This window comes from Mytilus edulis, chromosome 14 (genome assembly GCF_963676685.1).
Source record: "Mytilus edulis chromosome 14, xbMytEdul2.2, whole genome shotgun sequence".
NCBI classification, from domain to species: Eukaryota; Metazoa; Mollusca; class Bivalvia; order Mytilida; family Mytilidae; genus Mytilus; species Mytilus edulis.
Genome location: NC_092357.1, coordinates 55,851,846 through 55,875,436, shown reverse-complemented (window position 1 = coordinate 55,875,436; position 23,591 = coordinate 55,851,846). Strand labels below are relative to the sequence as shown.

At 29.8% G+C, this 23,591-nt stretch overlaps 2 protein-coding genes across 3 annotated transcripts in view; both read right to left on the bottom strand.

Moving 5' to 3' along the window:
* The window catches only part of LOC139503551 (uncharacterized), a 186,046-nt gene that overhangs the window by 98,448 nt on the left and 64,007 nt on the right, over positions 1–23,591 (bottom strand). The gene's annotated exons all lie outside the window — the stretch shown is intronic.
* The window catches only part of LOC139503725 (uncharacterized), a 50,829-nt gene continuing 27,294 nt past the window's right edge, over positions 57–23,591 (bottom strand). For both annotated transcript variants that reach the window (XM_071293571.1, XM_071293572.1), the window contains 10 exons: positions 10,228–10,386; positions 9,609–9,761; positions 8,688–8,771; positions 7,799–7,944; positions 6,496–6,610; positions 5,123–5,218; positions 4,370–4,528; positions 4,027–4,146; positions 3,155–3,253; positions 57–2,486 (listed from right to left, as the gene is read on the bottom strand). In XM_071293571.1, the coding sequence (XP_071149672.1) occupies positions 2,364–2,486; positions 3,155–3,253; positions 4,027–4,146; positions 4,370–4,528; positions 5,123–5,218; positions 6,496–6,610; positions 7,799–7,944; positions 8,688–8,771; positions 9,609–9,761; positions 10,228–10,386 (1,254 nt within the window). In that variant the 3' untranslated portion in view covers positions 57–2,363. The remainder of the gene's footprint in view (positions 2,487–3,154; positions 3,254–4,026; positions 4,147–4,369; positions 4,529–5,122; positions 5,219–6,495; positions 6,611–7,798; positions 7,945–8,687; positions 8,772–9,608; positions 9,762–10,227; positions 10,387–23,591) is intronic.

Below are 23,591 nucleotides of genomic sequence, written 5' to 3'. Positions count from 1 at the left end.
ACTAAATGTTTTTGTTGGCTTGACATCCATCCTTGTTCCAAAAAATAAACAATGAAATATGTTTATTCACTTTTATTGTTTGCATTCTTTTCATTTCAATAACAAATAATTTAAAAACAATTTATGTATAAAAATACTATCTGGATTTATACAATTAATGTTTACAAAATAAATAACATACACTAATTACAATGTGGACTTGAGCAACAAAAATATCACAGATAAAAAAGAAAATTATAGAGACAAAAAACCCTTAAAAATGCTCTGGATATATGAATAATAAGGATTTCTATCCTAGGAATAGATAACCTTAGCTGTATTTGACAAAACCTTTCAGAATTAATGGTTATCATACTTTATCAAGCTTTTTAATTTTTATGATTTGACCAATAATCAAATTTTGTATTTAAATCCCATCAAAGGTCTTGGTTATTACCACAATACAGACAACATTGTGATAGTTTACCAAAAACAGATCGAAAAACATTGCTGTAATGTTGTGTGTCTGAATTCGGAAGCATAAATCATTTTATGGAGAAATTCCTCAGAAAAATTAAGTTAAAAGGACTTAAATGCAATTTTAAGACCAATCCTCAAAATATCTACACAGACAATAAAACTTTTACAGTGAACATTAACTATGTTACTATGTTTAAATGCAACCCAAATTTACAAACATGATTATCTCCCCTTGATGAATATAATGGTTCATGTTAACTTTTGCACCAAATATTTCATCTAGAGGCAAAAGATATGTTTTATAATATTAAATGCTATTAATGATTCTAATGTAAAGTAAATTAGGATGGGAATAAATTACTGTAAACCAACTTATTTTTTCCCCGGATACTTTATTTCATGTTTAGCTCTTTCTAGTCAAATTCTCACCTATTTAGTTTTGCAATTTTCTAATTTGCTTGCTGTCATTAGACAAGGAAAGATCAAGTTTCCAATTTTCTGCATTGTTTCTCTTGTGGTGAAAGTCTCAAAAAATAAATCACTCATGAAAATTTCATAGCTCCAGTATTTTTTTGCCAAAAATTTCTTTCATTCTTCTTCTGGAAACAAGTATGAATAAAACTTATCTTTCATATGTTTTACAGTATATCTATAAAGTAGCAGGTTTTTTTTAAAAGACTGATAATTTTGATAGTTTTGTATAAAGTAACTTATAGAGTATGAAATAAGGCAAGCACCTGTTCTAGTTTTTGATATATAATAAAATTAGCAGGAAACAGTTCTCTCTAGATTGCCACCTTTTTCCTTTCAAAAACCTTTTAAAAAAAAATAACAAGGCTTTTTTGCGATTAAAATTTTTTCTAACGAAAAGAAAAGAAAAAAAGGGGTTTGCAGGCAAAAAATGTATCTGCAATATGTGGATAAAAACATAGAGGATTCTGAATATTGGACAAAAAGTCAAAAAGACAATACCAATTATCACAGACTGTTTGACAAAAACATTTCATGGGAGATGCATTCATTTGTACTGAAATTCAGATTTGTGTTTAACCAGAGACCAAAGGATCTCAGGATATGTATACTGAAGAACGCTGTGGTCATTTCAGATTAAGTATATAAACAGAGAACCAATATAAGAACTGTAAATAGTATGCCCTATATTAATCTTATGAATCAAGTTTAAGATTGGGTTTAAATTAAGTAGTCAGTTTATGAAATCATGATTTTCTTTTCACAATTGACTAATCATGATTATGCTTTCACTGCTTATGAATCATGATTATCTTTTAACAGTATACATGGCATGTGTATCATGAATATATTTATGTTATGTTTTTGAAATATGATTATGATTAATGACTACTAACACATTTCTATAATTAAACAAGCATGTTTAGTCAATACATGTATATGTTCTATATAGCACAAAGCTGAGAGTGTCTTCTGCCATAAGTACAATAATTCCCCATATCACAATTTAGCTTCAATCAGACAGACCCACATTGTTGATTTTTAACATAAAGTATTAAAAAGTCTGTCAATCACAAATCATAGCTTGGATCTAGCATCAAATATCAGATGAATGTTTATCACAATATGACCAGAGCACATGTTTTCAATGATCATGATTGTGTTCAATCAAGTTAGTGTTTTCATTCAAAATATTCACTTCCTGAAGACCATGTTTCCTCAACCTTTCTAAAACATTAATATCACATATCTTGTGCAGTTATGATTGTAACTCTCTCATTTCATCCTTTCCTGGTCCCTCTCTCGAAAGCCTGGCATTTTAAACCTTCATTCAAACGTCATTTCAGGTCATGGCTCTTTCTTTACAGGTTTGACTGTATATGAACACTTGCATTCAATGAATCATGATTATGTTTAATAAGAAACATGATTAATCACACCATATGTTTAATCATAATGTTAGGTAAGGCATTTCTTCTTTTTCTCCAAGAGGCAAGATTCAATGTTTGTTGTTTGACTGTTTGTAAAAATGATTTTAATTCTTTCAAATCTTCACCCTGAAAAACAAAGGTTCAAATTCTTATAAATGCAAAACACAAATTTGAATATTCAACGAAATAAGTTTCTGTAATTATTTTTAAAAAAGTTATCATTATTCCTTTTCAAATATTGTTTGTTGTCAAAGAGAAATACGCTTTCTGCTTTATATTATAAGCTAAAATCATGCTGCCATACAAGTCTTCTCTTTTGGAAAGTTTGACATTTTGTTATCCAAATGTCTTATATAGATATAGGAAGATGTGGTATAAGTGCCAATGAGCAACTCTTTATTCAAGTCACAATTTATAAAAGTAAACCGTTATAGGTCAAAGTACAGCCCTCAAGACGGAGCATTGGCTCACACTAAACAGCCAGCTAAAAATAGGTCTAAAAATTCCTAGTGTAAAACAATTCAAACAGGAAAATTAACAGTCTTCTATAGACTACAATATGGGTTACTGGTTGTTGAAGGCTGTAAAGTAATTTGTCATTTTCAATATCCTTATCCTGCTGTCAATAGTCAGATATGTTTAGGTGTCTCATAGTCAATATCTTTTTTTGATAATTATTTAAGGAATGACTGTAATATTTTTTCTGTCAATGAAGAAATAACATCAAAAATGTGGTTCACACTGAACAACCCAAAAATTAAATTATAAAGCAAATCATTTTCATAAATAATTACCTTAAAAACATATGAATCTCGGCTCAAGTCTGAAAGCTCAAAGGCATTTTCTACATCTGGCTCAATGCTAACAACACATCTATTCAATATGAATGGTTCCTGAAATGAAGAAATAAATATAGCATATAAACATAACAAATTTGAAGGAAAAAAATTACAGCAAAAGGGAGATAACTCATTTGTTAATATCATCATTTGGGTGAATTAGAATATTCAACAGAAGTCAACTCTATTAAAATGATTTTACGACTAAAATAAAACTTTTTATTTACATGGATTAAGGAAAATTGATAAATATTATACAGATTGTAAAGACACAATTACAAGTACATGTGTTTAAATGTCATTCTTGTTATGTATGTATGAGCATTATTTTGTGGTTTTTCATAGCATGAACAACAAATGAAAGTATTTAACGACCTTAACTGGCTATACAGCCCTCGCACTGTCGGTGAGCATGAACTATTATATTGTGGACACCATTTGACAATCCTAAAATTTTACAATTTACAAATGAATGTTTTCAAATGTGTTGTTTTTATTTGATTTTGTGTTTTTTTTCTTTGAATCTGGTTATACAAAAAAAAAGGGTTTTTATAGCATCATTTGGTCTTCCCTTTGGTCATACTTCTATGTTTATTTCATCAACAATTCACATGCGGAGCAAGATCTGCTTACGTGTCTGGAGCACATGAGATCACCGACGGTTTTTGGCTGTTTTCATGTTGCTCAGTCTTTAGTTTGAAAACTATTGTTAATTTTTGGAGTTTTTTTCCTTTGTTCAACCACGGCATTGTTTATTTTTCAACTTATGAGTTTGAATGTCCCTTTGGAATCGGTCGCCTGTCTTTTACATCCATATGAAGTCTTACCCTAAATGTTTGGTATTTTCCATTTTTCTCTTTAATAAGCACCACAGCAGCCTGAATAACTTTAGATTTTCTGGCAAACAATAAATTATCTTCGTCATTATCTGTAATGTCTGTGTCACTCTACAAAAAATATTTAAAACAAATTATCAGTATGCACACAATTTTATACAACTGATAAACTGATCATAAAAAAAAAAGTCGGAGTAAGAACCTAAATAATTTTAAAATGCAAACTAACTACTTTCATTGAAAAATTGTTAAAAAAAGACACTTTATAGACTTAAACTAATGTTAAAAAATTTAGGCAGAAACAATGTACTGAAAAAAAAATTGAATGGCTTACCTGGCCAAGAGTTAATAAAACACAATGGACTGTTGAGAATTTCATTGTCTTTAATCGTTTAGCTGCCCATGTTTGGTCTGAAAGTGGTGCCACTTGGAGTCGACTTATTATAATATCACAGACTTCTTTCCTGTTCCATCCTAAGATATCAATGGCAACCTGAAAACATCAAAAATATATTTGTCATTGAAAGATCTTAGTTTGTAAAAAGTCAAGATTATTTTTCTTACATTAGTGATAAAAAATATCTTTGGTTTACTTTTTTTAAAAGATTTTTGGTCAATTTATAGACTAATGCTATCGTTGAGAGTAAGACCTGCCATCACTAGTCTTGAGAAACAGGTATTGGCATCATGCCACATCTTCCTATATCTATAGGCAAAGGCCTGATGCAGGGGAAAAAGAGGTTTATACAGGAAAAAACATAGGGATTAATGAAGCCATAATCTTGGGTATTCACGAATGAAGGAAAAAACATATGAACATATCTACTTTTTGGTCAACTTTCTAGTAAACAATTTGTAGGCCCAAGTACACTATCACATATATACTGTGTACATTTGGATCTACAATATATTTTCAACAACAACAAAACAGAATGGTCTCCATTGGCAACCATACCAACCTCCATATATTTATATTGTACTTAAAATGACAACAGATTGATAAAAATTTTGCTTTCTTATATGAAGTCATTGATGTATTAATTGGTAGTCGCTTTGTCAAATACATAAATTGTGATTTTGTTCTCACCTTATTGACCTCAATCTTTTCAGTGATAGAAATTCTTTGGGACATATTTTCTGAAATCTTTCTCTTTAATTTTACTGTTCCACTGTGCTTTGTTTTCTGAAATAACAAAATAAAGACATATAATTAAAACAAATGTAATATAAATCTGAAATGAAAATTCAGGCACAATATAAAAATAGGAATTTGTACATGGACATCAAAAAGGGAAATAACTCTTGCTAAAATCAAAACCTCAAAAAAAATCAAAAAAAATCAAAATATTTATGATATTAAGAAAACTCCTGTTTGAATTCATATAAAAAATATCTCAATATGAGTTTAAATTATTGCGGTATTAACCCTGTCGCATTTTTCGCAATAATAAATATAATAACGTTGTAATAATTTCTGAATTTACAGTATCATGGCCTATATTTTTCAATTATTTTACTTTAATAGAGGTCAAAATATATTGAAGGCTTAATATACATGTAATCATCTTTTGGCTAATTATTGAGCCATCATATGAAAATAAAGGGAGATAATTCACTAAAATACCATAAATTTCACTTGAACACCAATCTAATCTAACTATGTGATAATTAACAAGTGATTGAAAGTTAAACATATTCAAGGGCAATAACTCAAAGGTGATTTTCCCAAATCATTTGCCTCTAAATTGAGTGATAATTATCATATTTGCATAACTTAATCATACTTGTTAGCGTCCACTTTACAGATACTTAACAATGAGGTGATGGGTCATTTGGTCAGAAAAAAGGTGATGGGATAAAACAAGGACACCTTTGGTCAGTAAAAAAGGGGATGGGATAAAACAAGGACACCTTTGGTCAGTAAAAAGGGGATGGGATAAAACAAGGACACCTTTGGTCAGAAAAAAGGGGATGGGATAAAACAAGGACACCTTGTATCAATATAGATTCTTCCACTGCATTGAGTGAGATACAATATCTATCCACTCAAGACAATTCAATTGTCAAAATTTTAAATGTGAGACTCGCCGAATGTTAAAAATTTTATGGCAAGAGGGAATAAATCTAGTATTACATGAGATTTGGTGGTGGAATCTGTTTTTCTAATAATTTTTCAACAATATGCAGGCAAACTTATGCCTTCTTTTCAAATGATCTTCAAAAAGATGTGTTCTTTCTATGTGACGTCATCAGCCATGGTCAGCTTTTTTATGACGTCACAGTAGGAAATTCAGAGGAATGAAATTGGTATCATATTTGAATTTTTATTCAATGAAGAACTAAGATTAAAAATAAAAACCTTGATTAAAAAAAATTATCAACAGGTCAGAGAAAGGATAAATCATGTAAGAATTAGAGAAATAATAATCTATAATTAGAGAAATAATAATCAATACTTACTGAGTTTATATGGTCTAAAATATCTTCTATCTTTAATTTTGCCTCCATCAAAGAACTTTTATCTGTGTGATCTCCTGATGTAAACTTGTACAGTCTTTCTAATAGTAATGGGTACCTGAAAATATAGATCCAAAATATTAATACACTATGTTCAGATATACCATTGAAAATCCATTATATGCTAAAAGATCAATTCAATTTATAATCTATGGATTCATCTATTTTCGTCAGTACCATATTTTGTGGGTTGAAAAAAAAATCATTGATATTTAATATAATGGTTTTGCCAAAATTTGCACACACAATCCTATAGAAAATTTGAACAATTAAATTCCTTGCTATATTTATATCCATGAAATTCACGAAAATTAGTATTCTACAAATGATTATAAATCCAAACTGATTTTAAATTGTATTTAAAAAACAGATTCTATCAAATATTCATTTTTCATTTTAACTTCCATTCAATATCGCCTGGCTAATTATGGCATTAAAAGTCTGAAATTTGACTTTTTCTGACAGTATGAAATATTTTAGGTAAAACCTAACATTAACCTAATGTGAACTCTTGAACTTAGTGTTTTATAAAGGCCTTTTATCAAAATTGTGATAAATATAATTATATAAATTATTTATTGAAAATGAAACAAAAAACAGGTCAATATACAACAATAACTGTATGTGAAATTTTGACCTCAGGTTGCAAGGTCAAGGATTTAAAAACACAAAAACTGTGATATAAATGTACTTATAACAGAAGAGAACGTGAATGAAAATTAAAAACAACAACAAGAGTCATGTTACTCCTTGACCATGGCGTTTATGTAAAGGACAATTTTTCCACTTCATGACATTTAACTATTGGAATCAACATGTAAACAAAACAAACTGTGAATTTAACAGTATAATCGGCAAACCCATTATTTTCAATACACCTGAATATGAATTTATAAGTAAGTTTCTGATATTGTCATTTTGTTTCAAAAAACATAACAACAAAACTGCTCCACATGAAAGGATCTTATCATTCCCAAATAACAAAAATTAAAAAACTGATTCTTGCAGATATATCAGTAGCTGTGTGGATTCAATTTTATTTGTGGAGGACCAGTTTACATTGATTATATGATTTTAGTAAAAACAAAGAATTTAAATGTTCAAAAAAGTATTAATTTGCAAATGGCTTTTTTGCAAAGAAATTGGCAAAACCAGGAAGTAAAATACAATTTATCCTCAATCCACGAAAGTTGTCCACATGAATTTAAATGAATCCACATTAATTGGCAGTTTTCCTGTAATTTACCTCATTATTCGCTGAACAGGGACCATGAGGAATGAAGTAAGCGGCATCCGTCGTAGGACTGGATTCTCATCTTGTGAAACCTTCAGAAATATCCGTAGCAATTCTTTCTCTCTTTCTAACTGTTCAAGAAGCACTGCAGCTTGGCCCTGCAAATTGAAAATATAAGATAAAAAAATAATAAATGAATTAAGGATGTTCTTAGTTGAAATAAAAGCATCTACAATTTAAAATTGATCCTTAAAGTTTTTTTTTTAACTTTTTATCTTAAATAGAATCATCTTTGTTTTAAAAACTCCATCCCCCACATTTTCAAATAATTACTAATCTGACAGTGTACCAAACTAATTTTGTGATGACATCAGCAATTTCTGGGCTTGATTAGAAAACGACAATCTCACAATTGATGTTGATTACATAAAACAATTGATTCAGCAAAATTAAAGTTGATTCAATACAAATTGGCCAATTGTTAAAAGGCAAGAATGAACCAGATTATTCAAGCTTCCTCATTAACGATAATGAAATGATGTATGGAAATGCAAATGTTACAAATTGAGTATGGTCCTTGAATGAACAACTAAGATCTGTGCTAAATGCCAGTCAATGCTAAATAAATTGTCCCATTTTAAGACCGCTGTTGAAATCATCTACTTTATTTTTGCAATTTCTCGTACAGCTTTTCAAGCTAAAATTGTATGTAGTAGTTAGAGGCATTTTTTTCATTCTGATGAAAAAAATTAAGAAGATGTGAAAATCTCACTTGGTCTTTTGGGTCAGGTGAACTGAAAAAACAACTTAAGGCCTGATTTATGTACAAAACAATAGACAAAAAACAGCAACCATTGAATTACAAATTTGACTTAAATATTTTTCTATAAATTAAACTTACCTGATTTACACAGTAGTTTTCAAAGGCAAGAATCAGAGAAGAGGAATCCAGGAACAAATTACCAATACTCATGGTTCTCAAATTCTAAAATAAAAATTTTCATAGTTCTCAAATTCTGAAAAATACAAATATTCATAGTTCTCAAATTCTGAAAATATAAAATAACTCGTAGTTCTCAAATTCTAAAAATATTACAAAATACTCAATAGTTCTCAAATTCTGAAAAAATAAAAATGCTCATAGTTCTCAAATTCATATGAGAGTCTTTCTACCTCAGTTAAAATCCATCATTTTTTTCAATATATCTTTAATTGTGTATGCTACCCAAAAACCAACTTCGAAAATACATTTACAGCGCATTCCATTGAGTGTGTAACCAAAGGTAATATCTTTGGTTAGCTTGCTTGTTAGCTGAACCGTGAAGTCGTTGTTGGGATAGGTAAACTACCCTACTTTCAGAATAGATCAAACCAACAGAAAACTAATCGATTTGTCTGTTGGACTATGCTACTTCGAAAGGAGGGTAGTATATCTGACCTAATAATGACTTCACGGTTCAGCTAACAAGCAAGCTAACCAAAGATATTACATTTCTCTACACACTCAATGGAATATGCTGTAAATGTTGATTTTTCTTAATCTGTTTTAGAAATCTACACCATATCTCTTTCCATCACAGGTATTAACATTGATTGGTTGAAATTTATTCTGCATTTCATAGTTATTAAACCCAAATATACAAAAAATGTAAAATATTTAAAGGGTTAAATTTTTTAATCTTTTGTTTTTTATAATGTTACATCATATCTGTTTCCACTCACAGGTCCATTAACATTGATAAGTTCAAATCACAAGCATTTTTCTGTACTTTACTTTTCTTAAACCCAAATATGCAATATATATAAATGTAATCAAATTTACCTCATCCCCCTTTTTAACAGCTATATCGACTGCTCCTTGAAGTTTTTTGACAAACTGTGTGTTGACATGGATCAGTTCTTCCAGGTTCAGAAAGATTCCTTCCAAATGTTCTAACGACAGCAACCCGGCAGACTTCATTGGCTTAAAAAAATGCTGCAAAGAAAAGTAAATAAATGATGATGGATGTTTTGATTTCCAGAAGAAGATATATCATTATTAGGCCAATAACTTGTCATTTTAATATAAGCTTTTGTTATAGACATAAGTCTGATGATTATTTTTAAAATAAAAGCTTATGTGTCAACCATAAGTCTGACCTTGAGTTGACCAATCTCTGATCATTTCCTATTTCAAAAATGTGCTTTGAATCAAAATATAATTTCAAAATTAATCAAGTTTTTTTTCTGTTCATTTCAGAATATATTAATACAACTATTGCATTTATGACCATTTAATGAAAAACTTGTTTTAAGATACTTTGAGGGCTATCAGTGGAGGGGGATATCTTATATCCTGTAAGACATATGGAATAAAAATTATTTTAAATTACATTAAGGGGAAGGTATAATTTGCCCTGAAATAATTTTTATTCAAATATTTAACATCTAAAAGTAAATACCTCTTTCAGAATAGCCAGATCTCTACCATAGCTCTCTTCTGTGTCTTTTATTTCTTTTATGATATCCTTCCTCTCGATACTTTTCTTCTCACATTTGGAACAAATCTTTGTTCGGTTGTTATTTTCATAGTTACCACATTCTTTGCAACCAGAGTTTACCTGAAATGAGAATGAATAGAAAACTGTATACCATAATTCTTTGAAACCATAAGATTCCTAAAATAATACTAAAAAAAAAAAGTGAAGCTTATTAAGTCAAAAATGAGAATGGAAATGGGAAACAAAATTGTCAAAGAGACAACAATCTGACCAAAGATCAGAAAACAGCCGAAGGTCACCAATGGTTTTTCAACGCAGAGAGAAAATCCAACATCCAGAGGTGGTTTACAGCTGGCCCCTAAATAAAATTTTTGTACTTATGTTTATTATGTCTGTCACTGCTAGAGCTCAGTAAAGAAAATAGTTCAGCCTTAAAAACCTTGGCAACATATATATAAATATGAAAAATGTGTAATTTTGACAAACATATATGAATTTTCAATGCCATTTTTACACTCAGAGTACATTTTCACTGGAAAAGATTAATACTCTTAGAATGAAATAAGTTAATTTGATACCAAAGGTACAATTAAAACCTTTGCTTGCTCAAAAATAATATAATATTCAATTTCTTCTCTCAAGAGATCAACAAAAAGTCGGGAAAGCTTATGTGTACTTACGAGACAAGATTAATCAATTAGTACAAAGCTTATAGTCAATTACTATAATATTATCATTGGAATAGCTAATGATTTAAGGGGGCTCGTGGGTCTAAATTATTTTTTTTAATTTAATATAGGATTTCGCTATGTTTTTCTATAAATGAACTTTATCTTATACTTAATAGAAAAATGAATATATATGTAATCTTGATATTTATTAGTTTTATTGAGGAGGATTGAGTTTACAAGTACTAGAAAAAGTATTATATAAATGTCTAAATTTTTTAGGTTAAATCTTGTCTTTTATTCTTAAATTAAATAGGTTATAAAAATACAATTATATGAAAATTGACCCAAGCCTTAGCTTTCCTTTTTCCAAATATCTGAGGCATGAAAATAATCAAGAGCATTAAACAAAATAGTTAAATACCAATGTCTTGCATACAGCGACTTTTGTTGCAGGGGAGACAAAAATATATAACACCACAAAAATGTTCCTGCATTCTTTAAATAAGTCAAATTTTTTCATTTTTTCAATCATCTCATGTTTAAAAATAGCCAAGAGCATTGGTGCTCAATTTCGACTAAGTTTTTTAACTTTATTTGGGGGTGAGGGGTTGACCCCTCCAAAAATTGTAGGCCTCTGACAAAAGAACATTACTTACCCCATAGTCTTGTTGATTGCACAGCACCATTTTGACTTTGTTTTTATGTCACTTCAACAGCTATTCAAAGTCAAATAATGATAATTTTCAACAACAAAAACTAGACCACTTTTTAACATCACTTGATTCTTATTGTCAACTAATCACTATATCAAAGAAAACTTTAAGATTTGATAGTCCTTTTCAAATGTATTGTAGTATGTTTTTTTTTTTCTATTTAAAAAGTTTTCATATGTTCCAAAAAAAAATCTCACTCAATTACTTCCAAATATCTAGTTAAATGTCTATTATGTTTTTCTTAATCACAGCAAAGAAGTTGCATGAACAGTTGCAAAATTTATCACTAATTGCAAGTTTGAGACTTTTTCGTTAAAACAATACATCCGATATGTATCTATGCAACTGATACAACTGAAGAAGTGACACTGGTGAATAGATATATAAGCGTTCAGCCAGAAATCAATTAGCACAATCAATTCATAACGACTCGACTCGATGGAAAAATCAATACAGCTTAGAACTTGACATCCTGACATGATGGCTAACATATTAAAGGAGAAATTAAACACATTTCTACACTTCTTTAACATTATTTTTTTCATACATTTTTTTAATTTTTAGAAAATTAACAATATATTCTATTCGATATTTAACAGCTATCTTTAAAAAGATATTAAAGAAAATTCCCAACATAATCATATTGTTACTTAATAACTATATACAAGGATTTATATACATGTAGTAAGAAGGTTCTAACTATACAAATCCTTGCAATGCTATATATTTATTTCACAAAATGAATAAAATGAACAAATATATCATTTTGTAACTTTAAAGTAATATCTGCTAATTCTTTAATCATCATAAATTGGATCTTATACTAAATTGATAGGTTGTTTAGGGTATAACACAACTTTCAGCACTATCAAGCTTAATTACTGATGGTCAGTTTTTATTGGTGGGGGAACTAATAGATAAAGGAAGATGTGGTGTGAGTGCCAATGAGACAACTCTCCACAATTTATAAAAGTAAACCATTATAGGTCAATGAACAACCTTCAACACGGAGCCTTGGCTCACACCGAACAAAAAGCTATAAAGGGCCCCAAAATTACTAGTGTAAAACCATTCAAATGGGAAAACTAATGGCCTAATCTATATAACTAGAGGCTCTAAAGAGCCTGTGTTGCTCACCTTGGTCTTAGTGCATATTAAACAAAGGACACATGACAAAATTGTGTTTTGGTGATGGTGATGTGTTTGTAGATCTTACTTCACTGGACATTCTTGCTGCTTACAATTATCTCCATCTATAATTAATTTGGCCAAGTAACAGTTGAAAATAATTTGTAAAAACTTACAAAATTTTTGAAAATTGTTAAAAAATTACTATAAAGGGCAATAACTCCTTAAAGGGTCTATTAATGATTTTGGTCACGTTGACTTATTTGTAGTTCTTACTTTGCTGTACATTATTGCTGTTCATAGTTTGTCTCTATCTATAAAAATATTCAAGATAATAAAATTTTCTTAAAATTACCAATTCAGGGGCAGCAACCCAACAACCAGTTGTTGGATTGATCTGAAAATTTCAGGGCACATAGATCTTGACCTAATGAACAATTTCCTCAATGGTAGATTTTCTCTAAATGCTTTGGTGTCAGAGATATGAACCAAAAACTGCATTTTACCCTATGTACTATTTTTAGCCATGTCGACCATCTTCGTTCATGGGCAGGGGACAAATTTTTAAAACTAGAAACCCCAATGATGATTGTGGCCAAGTTTGGTTAAATTTGTCCCAGTAGTTTCAGAGGAGAAGATTTTTAAAAGGATTACTAAAATTTTAGAAAAATGGTTAAAAATTAACTATAAAGGGCAATAACTCCTTAAGGGGTCAACTGACAATTTTGGCCATGTTTGGTTAAAATTGGCCCAGTAGTTTCAGAGGAGAAGATTTTTGTAAAAGTTAGCGACAACTGAGGAAAATGGATGATGATGGACGACGGACAACGGATGCCAAGTGATGGGAAAAGCTCACCTGGCCCAAAAATCAAGAAACGAGAAACAAGTATAAATTACATAAACAAACAACAACTACAGTACATCAGATTCCTGACTTAGGACAGGTGCAGCCTGAGTGCCAGGAGAGAACAACCAAACATTACATATCAGATTATTGTTTGTATCCTTTGAATTTTTAAGTCATTTTTATCTATTATCTATACTTTTTGCCCAAAATTAATCTATTCTCCATTCTTTTGTCCATCTTTTCTCTATTCTGAATTTTTTGTCCTATTTTTCTCTGTTCTTTAGTTTTTGACCGATTTTTCTTTATTCTTTTTTTTTACCATATAATTTATCTATCTGTATATTTAACCTGGTATTGGTGATCACTTTTGATTTAGTTACAGTTTCTGTAATACTTTTCAAGATAAGACTTGTAACAGCCAGATAGAGACCTGCTTCGGATTCCAGTTCAACGTGAAAGTAAAACACATGTTAGAAAGAATCATGTAATTAATTTTCCCCATCAGTCTTCAAAGAGATCTTATCACCGTTCAATATCCTTGTCAATACATTCAATTACGTCTTATAAAAGGATAACAGTGCAGGCTAGTTGTCATTGTTGATTTTTTTTTCAATGGGGAATTGGAAATTGCAAGATATTTTTAGGTTAACAGCATTAGGGGAATAGTTTAGTTTAGGTTTTGGTAAATATATTTTTGATTGGTACATTTATTTCTCTGCTTATATATATATAAAATGACTGAATAATTAGTCAACGATTATTTTACAGGGCGATGGATCATGTAATATGATTCTGTACACTACAAAATATAATATATAACGACAGTTAGTCAAAAAGGATAAACATCACCATTAAATAACTATAAAATGAACAAATATTAGATATTTCGGATAACAGATATCCTTCTTGGGTAATATCACGATGTCATATATATATATACATATATTAATTCTAAAACTGCATCGAGAGCTATACAATATTTCTCAACTCAAGACGGTTTGATTATAAAAAAATTAAAATGAGAGCTAGTGAAGAAATATTGTATTGCATAAAATGTGTTGGTAGATCTTGTTTCTGATCTTTAAGCAATATATGCAGACAAACTTCAATCCTCTTTTCCAATTTGATCTGCATAAAGTGTGTTCCTTCTATGCAATTATGTATGCTTTAAACTCTTTCAGGAGGGGGGCTTGTCCTTTAATGTTAAGCTACAAAAAGTTTGTCACTACACTAGTGTTGTTGATTTGATTTTCGGTGATTTAACACCACTTTTAATCACTGCATTTAGGCTATTTTGTGGCAGTCAGTTTTGATTGGTGGAGGAAGTCGGAGTGCCTGGAGAAAACCACCGACCTTTGATAGGAAAACTGACAATCCTAGTCAATTTAGATTGGAGTCAAGTGCATCCACATGAGCGGGATTTGAACTCACAACCTCAGTGTAGTGATTACAGTAGTAACTACCAAGACCACTCCTCTTCCCAGCACCCTACCACTAATGTCAAATGAGCCTTACTTTATTTATTGTCATTATGTCAAATCAATTTTTTGTAGCTCAAACTTTTACGGTCAAATAGAGTAAAATATTTATCGTTATTTTTATAAAGAATATAAAAATATACCAAAAATTTATCGTCATTTTTATAAAAAAAAAAATATATCAAAATTTATCGTCATTTTTATAGAAAAAAAAATATACCAAAAATTTATAGTCATTTTTATAGAAAAAAAAAATACAGAAAATTTATCGTCATTTAAGTCACTGACTGGCTGATTCACAAGTAAACGATCTATTTATAAATCCATAGTGCACATTTATGATAATTGATAATATCAAAAGTTGCATAAAAAACGATAATTATATAACTCATATTTTATGTAACATCAAAGTTAAAGGAAAGACAATGTCACAAAAAGAATTTTAAAACATTGTAAAAAGAGCAACTATAGTAACAGCAGACTGATTTACAACTTTTCAATACACGCTCGACAATAAATTTTCCAATAAAAGTGAAATTTAGTACAAAATTATGAATTTTGCTTACAATATGACAAATTTTACACAATGGTTAACCAAATGAGCTGTCAAATTGAGAAAAATTCAATAAAAACAAAGAATAAAAATATGCTTTTTGAAGCAAATTTCAAACATCTGATAGAATGACACAGATAACTTAATCTTATAAAATACCTATGAATGTCAGAACAGTAGAATGTCTCTTTATAACACTAATGAGTCTCATACCACATTGAACAGTAGATGTCGATCTCCTTTATAATAAACACTTAAAACAAATTTTGGGGCCCTTTATAGCTTGTTGATCGGTGTGAGCCAAGGATCCGTGTTGAAGGCCGTACATTGACCTATATCATGGTTTACTTTTTTAAAATTGTTATTTGGATGGAGAGTTGTCTCATTGGCACTGACACACCACATCTTCCTATAATCAAAAGAATAAAAATATATATGTATATGCTTGATGCAGCAAATTTCAAACCCATGTAAAAGACATGCACATAAATGTGCAAGTAACTTAATTTTATAAAGAATCAAAATTAATCAACAATTGAGACTCAAAAAAAAGATATATACAAATAATTTTTGAGTTTAAGAGACATGGAGACGTAGGGACAGCAATGCTATGGGTTGAATTAACATAGTGAACAATAACTCTATGATTTTTTTTCATTATTTTCACATTTCCCAATTAAGGTGCATGGTACCCAACACCTTCACTAAAATTAATTTGGCTCGTTTAATTTTCGTAAAATTTTGACAAAGTATTTACTTTGACTCTTTGACAAAAATAAAAAAAAATAAAAAAATTTGAACCAACCGTCTAATCAGAAAAATTACACTGGTTATATAGCAGTTTGACAAACACTTATTTTGATCATTGAGAAGCTTAATATTCCCTAAACAACACAACTTATTTAAAACGTTTAGCTGATTTTACAGAGTTGTCTCCCTGTTGTGTATAGGTACCACCTTAACCTATTGTTAAAAAAATTCTTCTGCTCACTAGTGATTCAATAACTCATGCAGGTCTTAGAAAATGATTGGTTGAAATTTAAAAGTAACGTTAACATTTTCTTCATTTCTTCTGCATTTCCTAGTATGAAATCACAAAAAAAGGGCAAATGATGCCTGGGAGTGAGTCTGATGGTGTCCCATATAAAGAACACAACTTTTTTCAAATCTTTGAAAAGAAAGGATAAAAATCATAAGAGAAACAATTCCACCACTATAACTCGTGCATGATTATATTTCTCCATTCTCAACAGTTTATTTTAATTATTTAAACTCACACTTTTGATGATTATAATTGCTTTACTTACACTTCAGATGCAATGATATAATCTATTTATCAACTAAAAGTTGATTATAACTGACAAAAACTTTTAGGATTTTATAAAAGACTGCACATACATGTATTTTTTCAATTTTTCATAAATGCAGGCCAATAACGAAGTCTTGAAATGTGACTTATATCTGGACAATCAGTGCTAATTAAACTAAAATTTCTTATGGAGGTTTGAAAATTTGAACCCACAGTAAAGCATCTTATTTGCAATTTAAATTTAAAGCAAAATTGATCTAAATTATTTTGCAACCTTCTATCTATTCCTGTAATATTAGTTTCACAATACTTTTTTTTCATAACAAAAATAGAAGCATGCATGCATGCACAAATTAAGTCAAACTAAAAACAAACAAATAAGCTTTTCTCAATCTCTTTAGTGTCCAAAAAACACCCAACTCTGTGACAAATACGTCTGCATCATTTGAAATAAATGTTTTCTGCACACCAACAACTGTTTTGTAACATTATGCAACAATTACATCATGTGTTTAATTTTCACATGTCACTGTTCTGCAATCTCTGACACAAAGCATCATGACATTTCACAAAATGTTGATTATCAAATCCTTTAGCTGTCTTATAAATTCTTTTTTCTCTCTCACATGACTGTACTGCAATCTCTGACACAAAATGTTATGACACTTCACAAAATGTTGATTATCAAATTCTCTGTCTTATAAATTAATTATTTTTCCTAAGTTTAAAGTAAGCTCTGAAAATAAAGTAAATCTTACAGCTGAAGATTGAATCATTCAATGGCATTCTTAAAGTTAAAGTTAATTAATTCTTAGCGTACTTTAATAAAACAGAAATTCTTATTACATGCATGTTTGTCAAATTCACATGTTATATGTTTAAAAGTAAAAACTGAATGACGAGAGCTGAAATGAGTGCCACTCTTTGACAAAACCTAAGCTAATCTAAAATTGCTTTTAAATGTCAAAAAACATAAAAAGTGATGAAAGGATTGAATGAAATGTATAATTTGTTAAAATTTTGAGTGAAAACAAATGTAATTACTTACTAAAATCTACATCGCTCAAAAAGATGAATACATGCATGGATAGTAAACTAAACAAGTTGTTAAAATAAGGATACAAAATTGATAGTGACTGCTAGTACATAAAGCCATGATTTCGAAAGCCATTTATAGTGGGTACCAAAGCAGAGTTCATACCAAAGGGTCAAAGCAGAATTCATACCAAAGGGTATCAAACTACTGTGGATTCATGTAATTTTGTGGGTATCATTTTCATGGATTGCTGAAAATTTGCATACTCATGGATATTTGGTTTCGCGGTTTTTATACAATTATATTGAAAATATGTTATTCCTTGATCATTTGAACTTGTGGTTCATCTGTACCCCTGAATCCCACGAAAAATGGTATCCAAGGAAAATCCACAGTTATTTTTTATTGGCCTCTGAACGATAAACAACAGCTTTTATCTTTTCCTGTCAATTTTTCCTTCCATCCATGAAAACGCTAACATGACCTCATAAAAGATACTTTATGACCTTCAGTCCCTGACACGTGTCTGCATGCTTGTCAGCTGACAATATTGTCGTCTGATTTCATTTTTTCCACAATATACATTTTGTTCCTGCATATTGAACCATTCAAAGACATAACTAATTTCTTCTGTGGCCTAACATAGTTATAAAACAGAAATTCTTATGACATCGTTTGACCAATTCACATGTTATATGTTTAAAAGTAAAACTGAATGACGAGAGCTAAAATGAGTGCCACTCTTTGACAAAACCTAAGCTAATCTAAAATTGCTTTTAAATGTCAAAAAACATAAAAAGTGATGAAAGGATTGAATGAAATGTATAATTTGTTAAAATTTTGAGTGAAAATAAATGTAACTTACTAAAATCTACATCGCTCAAAAAGATGAATACATGCATGTCTTTTCCTGTCAATTTTTCTTTCCATCTATTAAAACCCTAACATGACCTCATAAAAGATACTTTATGACCTTCAGTCCCTGACACGTGTCTGCTTGTCAGCTGACAATATTGTCGTCTGATTTCATTTTTCCACAATATACATTTTGTACCTGCATATTGAACCATTCAATGACATATTCTTCTGTGGCCTAACACATTTATCAAAAGTTAATTAATTCTTAGCGTACTTTAATAAAACAGAAATTCTTATGACATCGTTTGACCAATTCACATGTTATATCTTTTAATGTAAAACTGAATGACGAGAGCTGAAATGAGTGCCACTCTTTGACAAAACCTAAGCTAATCTAAAATTGCTTTCAAATGTCAAAAAACATAAAAAGTGATAACAGGATTGATTGAAATGTATAATTTGTTAAAATTTTGAGTGAAAAAAAATGTAACTTGCTAAAATCTACATCGCTCAAAAAGATGAATACATGCATGGATTAAGTAAACTAAACAAGTTGTTAAAATAAGGATACAAAATTGAAAGTGACTGCTAGTACATAAAGCCATGATTTCGAAAGCCATTTATAGTGGGTACCAAAGCAGAGTTCATACCAAAGGGTATCAAACTACTGTGGAATCATGTAATTTTGTGGGTATCATTTTTCGTGGATTGGTGAAAATTTGCATACTCGTGGATATTTGGTTTCATGGTTTTTATACAATTATATTGAAAATATGTTATTCCTTGATCATTTGAATTTGTGGTTCATCTGTACCCCTGAATCCCACGAAAAATGGTATCAAACGAAAATCCAGTTATTTTTTATTGGCCTCTGAAAGATAAACAACAGCTTCTATCTTTTCCTGTCAATTTTTCCTTCTATCCATGAAAACGCTAACATGACCTCATAAAAGATACTTATGACCTTCAGTCCCTGACAGGTGTCTGCTTGTCGGCTGACAATATTGTCGTCTGATTTCATTTTTTCCTCAATATACATTTTGTACCTGAATATTGAACCATTCAAGTTGATTCAATGACATATTCTTCTGTGGCCTAACACATTTATCAAAAGTTAATTAAATCTTGGTGTACTTTAATAAAACAGAAATTCTTATGACATATTGACCAATTCACATGTTATATGTTTTTAATAATGTAAAACTGAATGACGAGAGCTGAAATGAGTGCCACTCCGATCATATAGTCAAGCCCCCATGTTTTTAATTCTTATAGGACAAATACGGCAATTCTTTTGGATCGAAGCATTCTAGGTAAAGGCATTATTTGCCATTCCCATAAATAAACGCACTATTGAATTGACGTAAAAGAAGGGAGTAAACTGAATAAATGGCATATGCTTAAATTATTTATTATGGCATATTTAGATGGATTAGGATGAATCTAATTGATAATTTTATTTATATGTCTTATATGTATAAACAATAAATGGCTTATATAACACATTTTAGCATCGTTTGTTTACCTTTCCTTGCTGTGATGATTTTTGGTTAGACAATCGTGTATTTTCCTGTAAAATGCTTATATTATTACGTCATCTTTCTATGACGTCAGGAAGCTCATTATAAAAAAGCATATGACGCGGGAGTACAATCAGAATAGCCCAAACAATATATTCACATTTTACCACGGGTGTGTACTCAAAGCGTTTGAAGAAAGTCATGTTAGAATATATTACAACAATTAAAAAAATAATGCAACTTTTACTGTGATTGATTGGTGGGTTACCAGGCATTGATGGGAAAACTTAACTGTACTGTATTTATTATCAGTGACTTCCCTTAATAAAGCTTTCAATTTTTATTTTTCAAAATTGTCAATTTCATTCACTTGTTAATTTGAATAACACCCACTAAACTGTCTTTGTCCTATTTTCCAAGTTCAATATTGATGTACGTATTTTCTTTTAATTGTCAATTTCATAAATGTTGCTTATTTGCATTTCAATATTGTCTAAATGAAATTGATTATAGTCAGTACGATTGTTTCCTTGACTTGATTTTCCTTAATAGACAGTTGAACTAAGTCCTTACAGCCGCTGTCTTATGAGTTTGCAACTTGAAATACTGTATTAATTTATTTTATTGGATTCAGGAAAACTTATTTCATGGATTTGGCAAAAATTGCATACATTCCTTAAGAAAATTTGTAATTTTGTTAAACATTTAAATTTGTGGTTTCCAAGTAGCTAATTTTATCAATGTTTATAGTAACTTCTTGACCATGAGCTACCTCTAAATTTTTCAATTTATATTTTTTTAGTTTACACTTTTGACCAAATATTTTTCTTGTTATGCTTAATTATTACATTTTTATTGACAGTTTGAATTTTCATTTCTTATATATATAACATTTTTATTGACAGTTTGAATTTTCATTTCTTATATATATAACATTTTTATTGACAGTTTGAATTTTCATTTCTTATATATATAACATTTTTATTTGAAATTCCCAGACGGGGCATGACCTTCTATTACCACTAAATAAAAATATTAAAAGCACAAAATTTCCTTCCATAAAATTTTTAACTGAAATTTCAGACAACTTTTCCCAACTTAAAAGTGTGATATCTTAACAAGTACACATTCAGCTCTATATCTATTTTATAATTTTAAGTTTAATGATCTTTTAAATCTTAAAATAAAAAAAAATTAGTTAATTCCCTTATCTTTCTGCAAATTACACAATGTACATGTATCCTGCACTTCATGATGGAAAAATTTGATGTCCATGCAGTGGCACATATTTCATGCATTTTTAGGACAAAATATAAGAAAAACGATCTTAAATATTAAATAGTGAGTATGTTTGGCGAACAGGCAGTTAATATTCCACACAATTGAAAACTAAAATGTGATGGGTTGTATATGTTTCTAGAAGATTTAGCACAGTTAGCATGATAAATATAATGTATAAAAAAGTCTTATAAATTGTTGAATATGTAGCAATTTCTAGTCTTTGATGAAAAATCGTGTTATTGAACAACATTAAACTCGTAAAATTAAGATATTTTGGTTGAGGCATAATGAAAAGTTAAACAGCTTTCCATTTTTGCAAGTTTGTTGCTCTTAATTATAATTAAAGTTATATAGTGGAAAAATGACATCAGACAACAACACTGTCAGCTGACAAGCAGACACGTGTCAGGGACTCAAGGTTTTAAGTATCTTTTATGAGATTACCTTAGCGTTTTAATGGATGTGATGGAAAAATTGATAGAATCTTTGGTAAAAAGATAGAAGCTGTAAGCCTGTTGTTTATTTTTTTGAGGACTAAAATAATTTGATATTGTATCCTTTGGTAGGAACTCTGAGGGGGGAAGAACCTTTATCAGGACTCCAGGATGGGGTGTTTTTAAGCTCGGGATTTCAGGATTCAGGAATTCTTTTTTAGAATTTCAGGGGATGTCTGGATTTAAATTCTGGACCTAGGGATTTCATGTTTTTAAGCCCTGAATTTCAGGATCAGGACCCGCCTGACCACCCCTCAACTCTGCTTTGGTACCCACTATAAATAGCTTTAGAAATGGTGGATATATGTACTAGATGTATTCACTATAAATTTTGTATCCTTATTTTAACAATTAGTTTAGTTACTATTTATGCATGCATCCATTCTATCTGAGTGATGAAGATTTAAGCCAGTTGCATTTACTTTCACTAAAAATTTTAACAAATTAAAGAACATTTAATTCAATCCTTTATCAATTTTTAATGTTTTTTACATTTGAAAGCAATTTTAGATTAGCTTAGGTTTTGTAAAGGCGTAATTTTACCACGGGTTGTCCCTTTATGCCGATAGTTTACCCCTCCCTATCGCTCAGGATAAAATATTTGTCATAAAGGGCCCACCTGTGGTAAAATCACAATATATTCAAGCCCCCATGAATTATTTCTTAAATATTTTACTGCATATCTTGAATAAAAGGACATCATTTAGATAATATCTGATAGATAGATATCTTGTGCCATTTTCAATTGGCCAAATAACCCCTAGTTTTCCTAAAAATCCCTGTTATGAAAATTTGAAAAAAAAATTACCAATGTTATTATTGAATATTAATCTAAAAAGAATCATAGTCGAATGTTCAACGGCTTTCATTATTATTGCTATTTTGTGCATTTTTCCTTTGATCATTTTTTGTGATAATTTTTCATAGCAATGCTACTTGCTTGAGATGGAAAATTATCGCTAGAAACTAAGGAGGCATGTAGCGTTGCTAATGAAATTGACATGATATTGACAATGTCGTCATAGGTAAAATAGCGCTAAACAGATTATCATTGGTCATCTCAACTTGATTGCTTTTCTTGTTTTCACGGTACCGATAATCTATAATTATATTATAAATCTCAAACACAAGGACATGAACATTTCATTTTGTTCTGCTTTTTTAGTTTTGTTATTTTAACTATCAATTTATAGGCGTCTTTTAAAAAGCTTGTAATCTTGAAACAGAGATTGGAAACATCCTTAATTATCTGGTGAGGAAAGTTTAGTGCAACCGCACTTATACAACAGTGGTTACGTCAGAATCTATTTTACCATCTCAGAGATTTGTACTTTAAAAAAAAAACTTGATATATAACTATGACATGACTCATTAAATATCTAGTTAGTTTAGGTTTACGACCTATCTCAACTCTTAATTAAAAATAAAAAGAAGAAA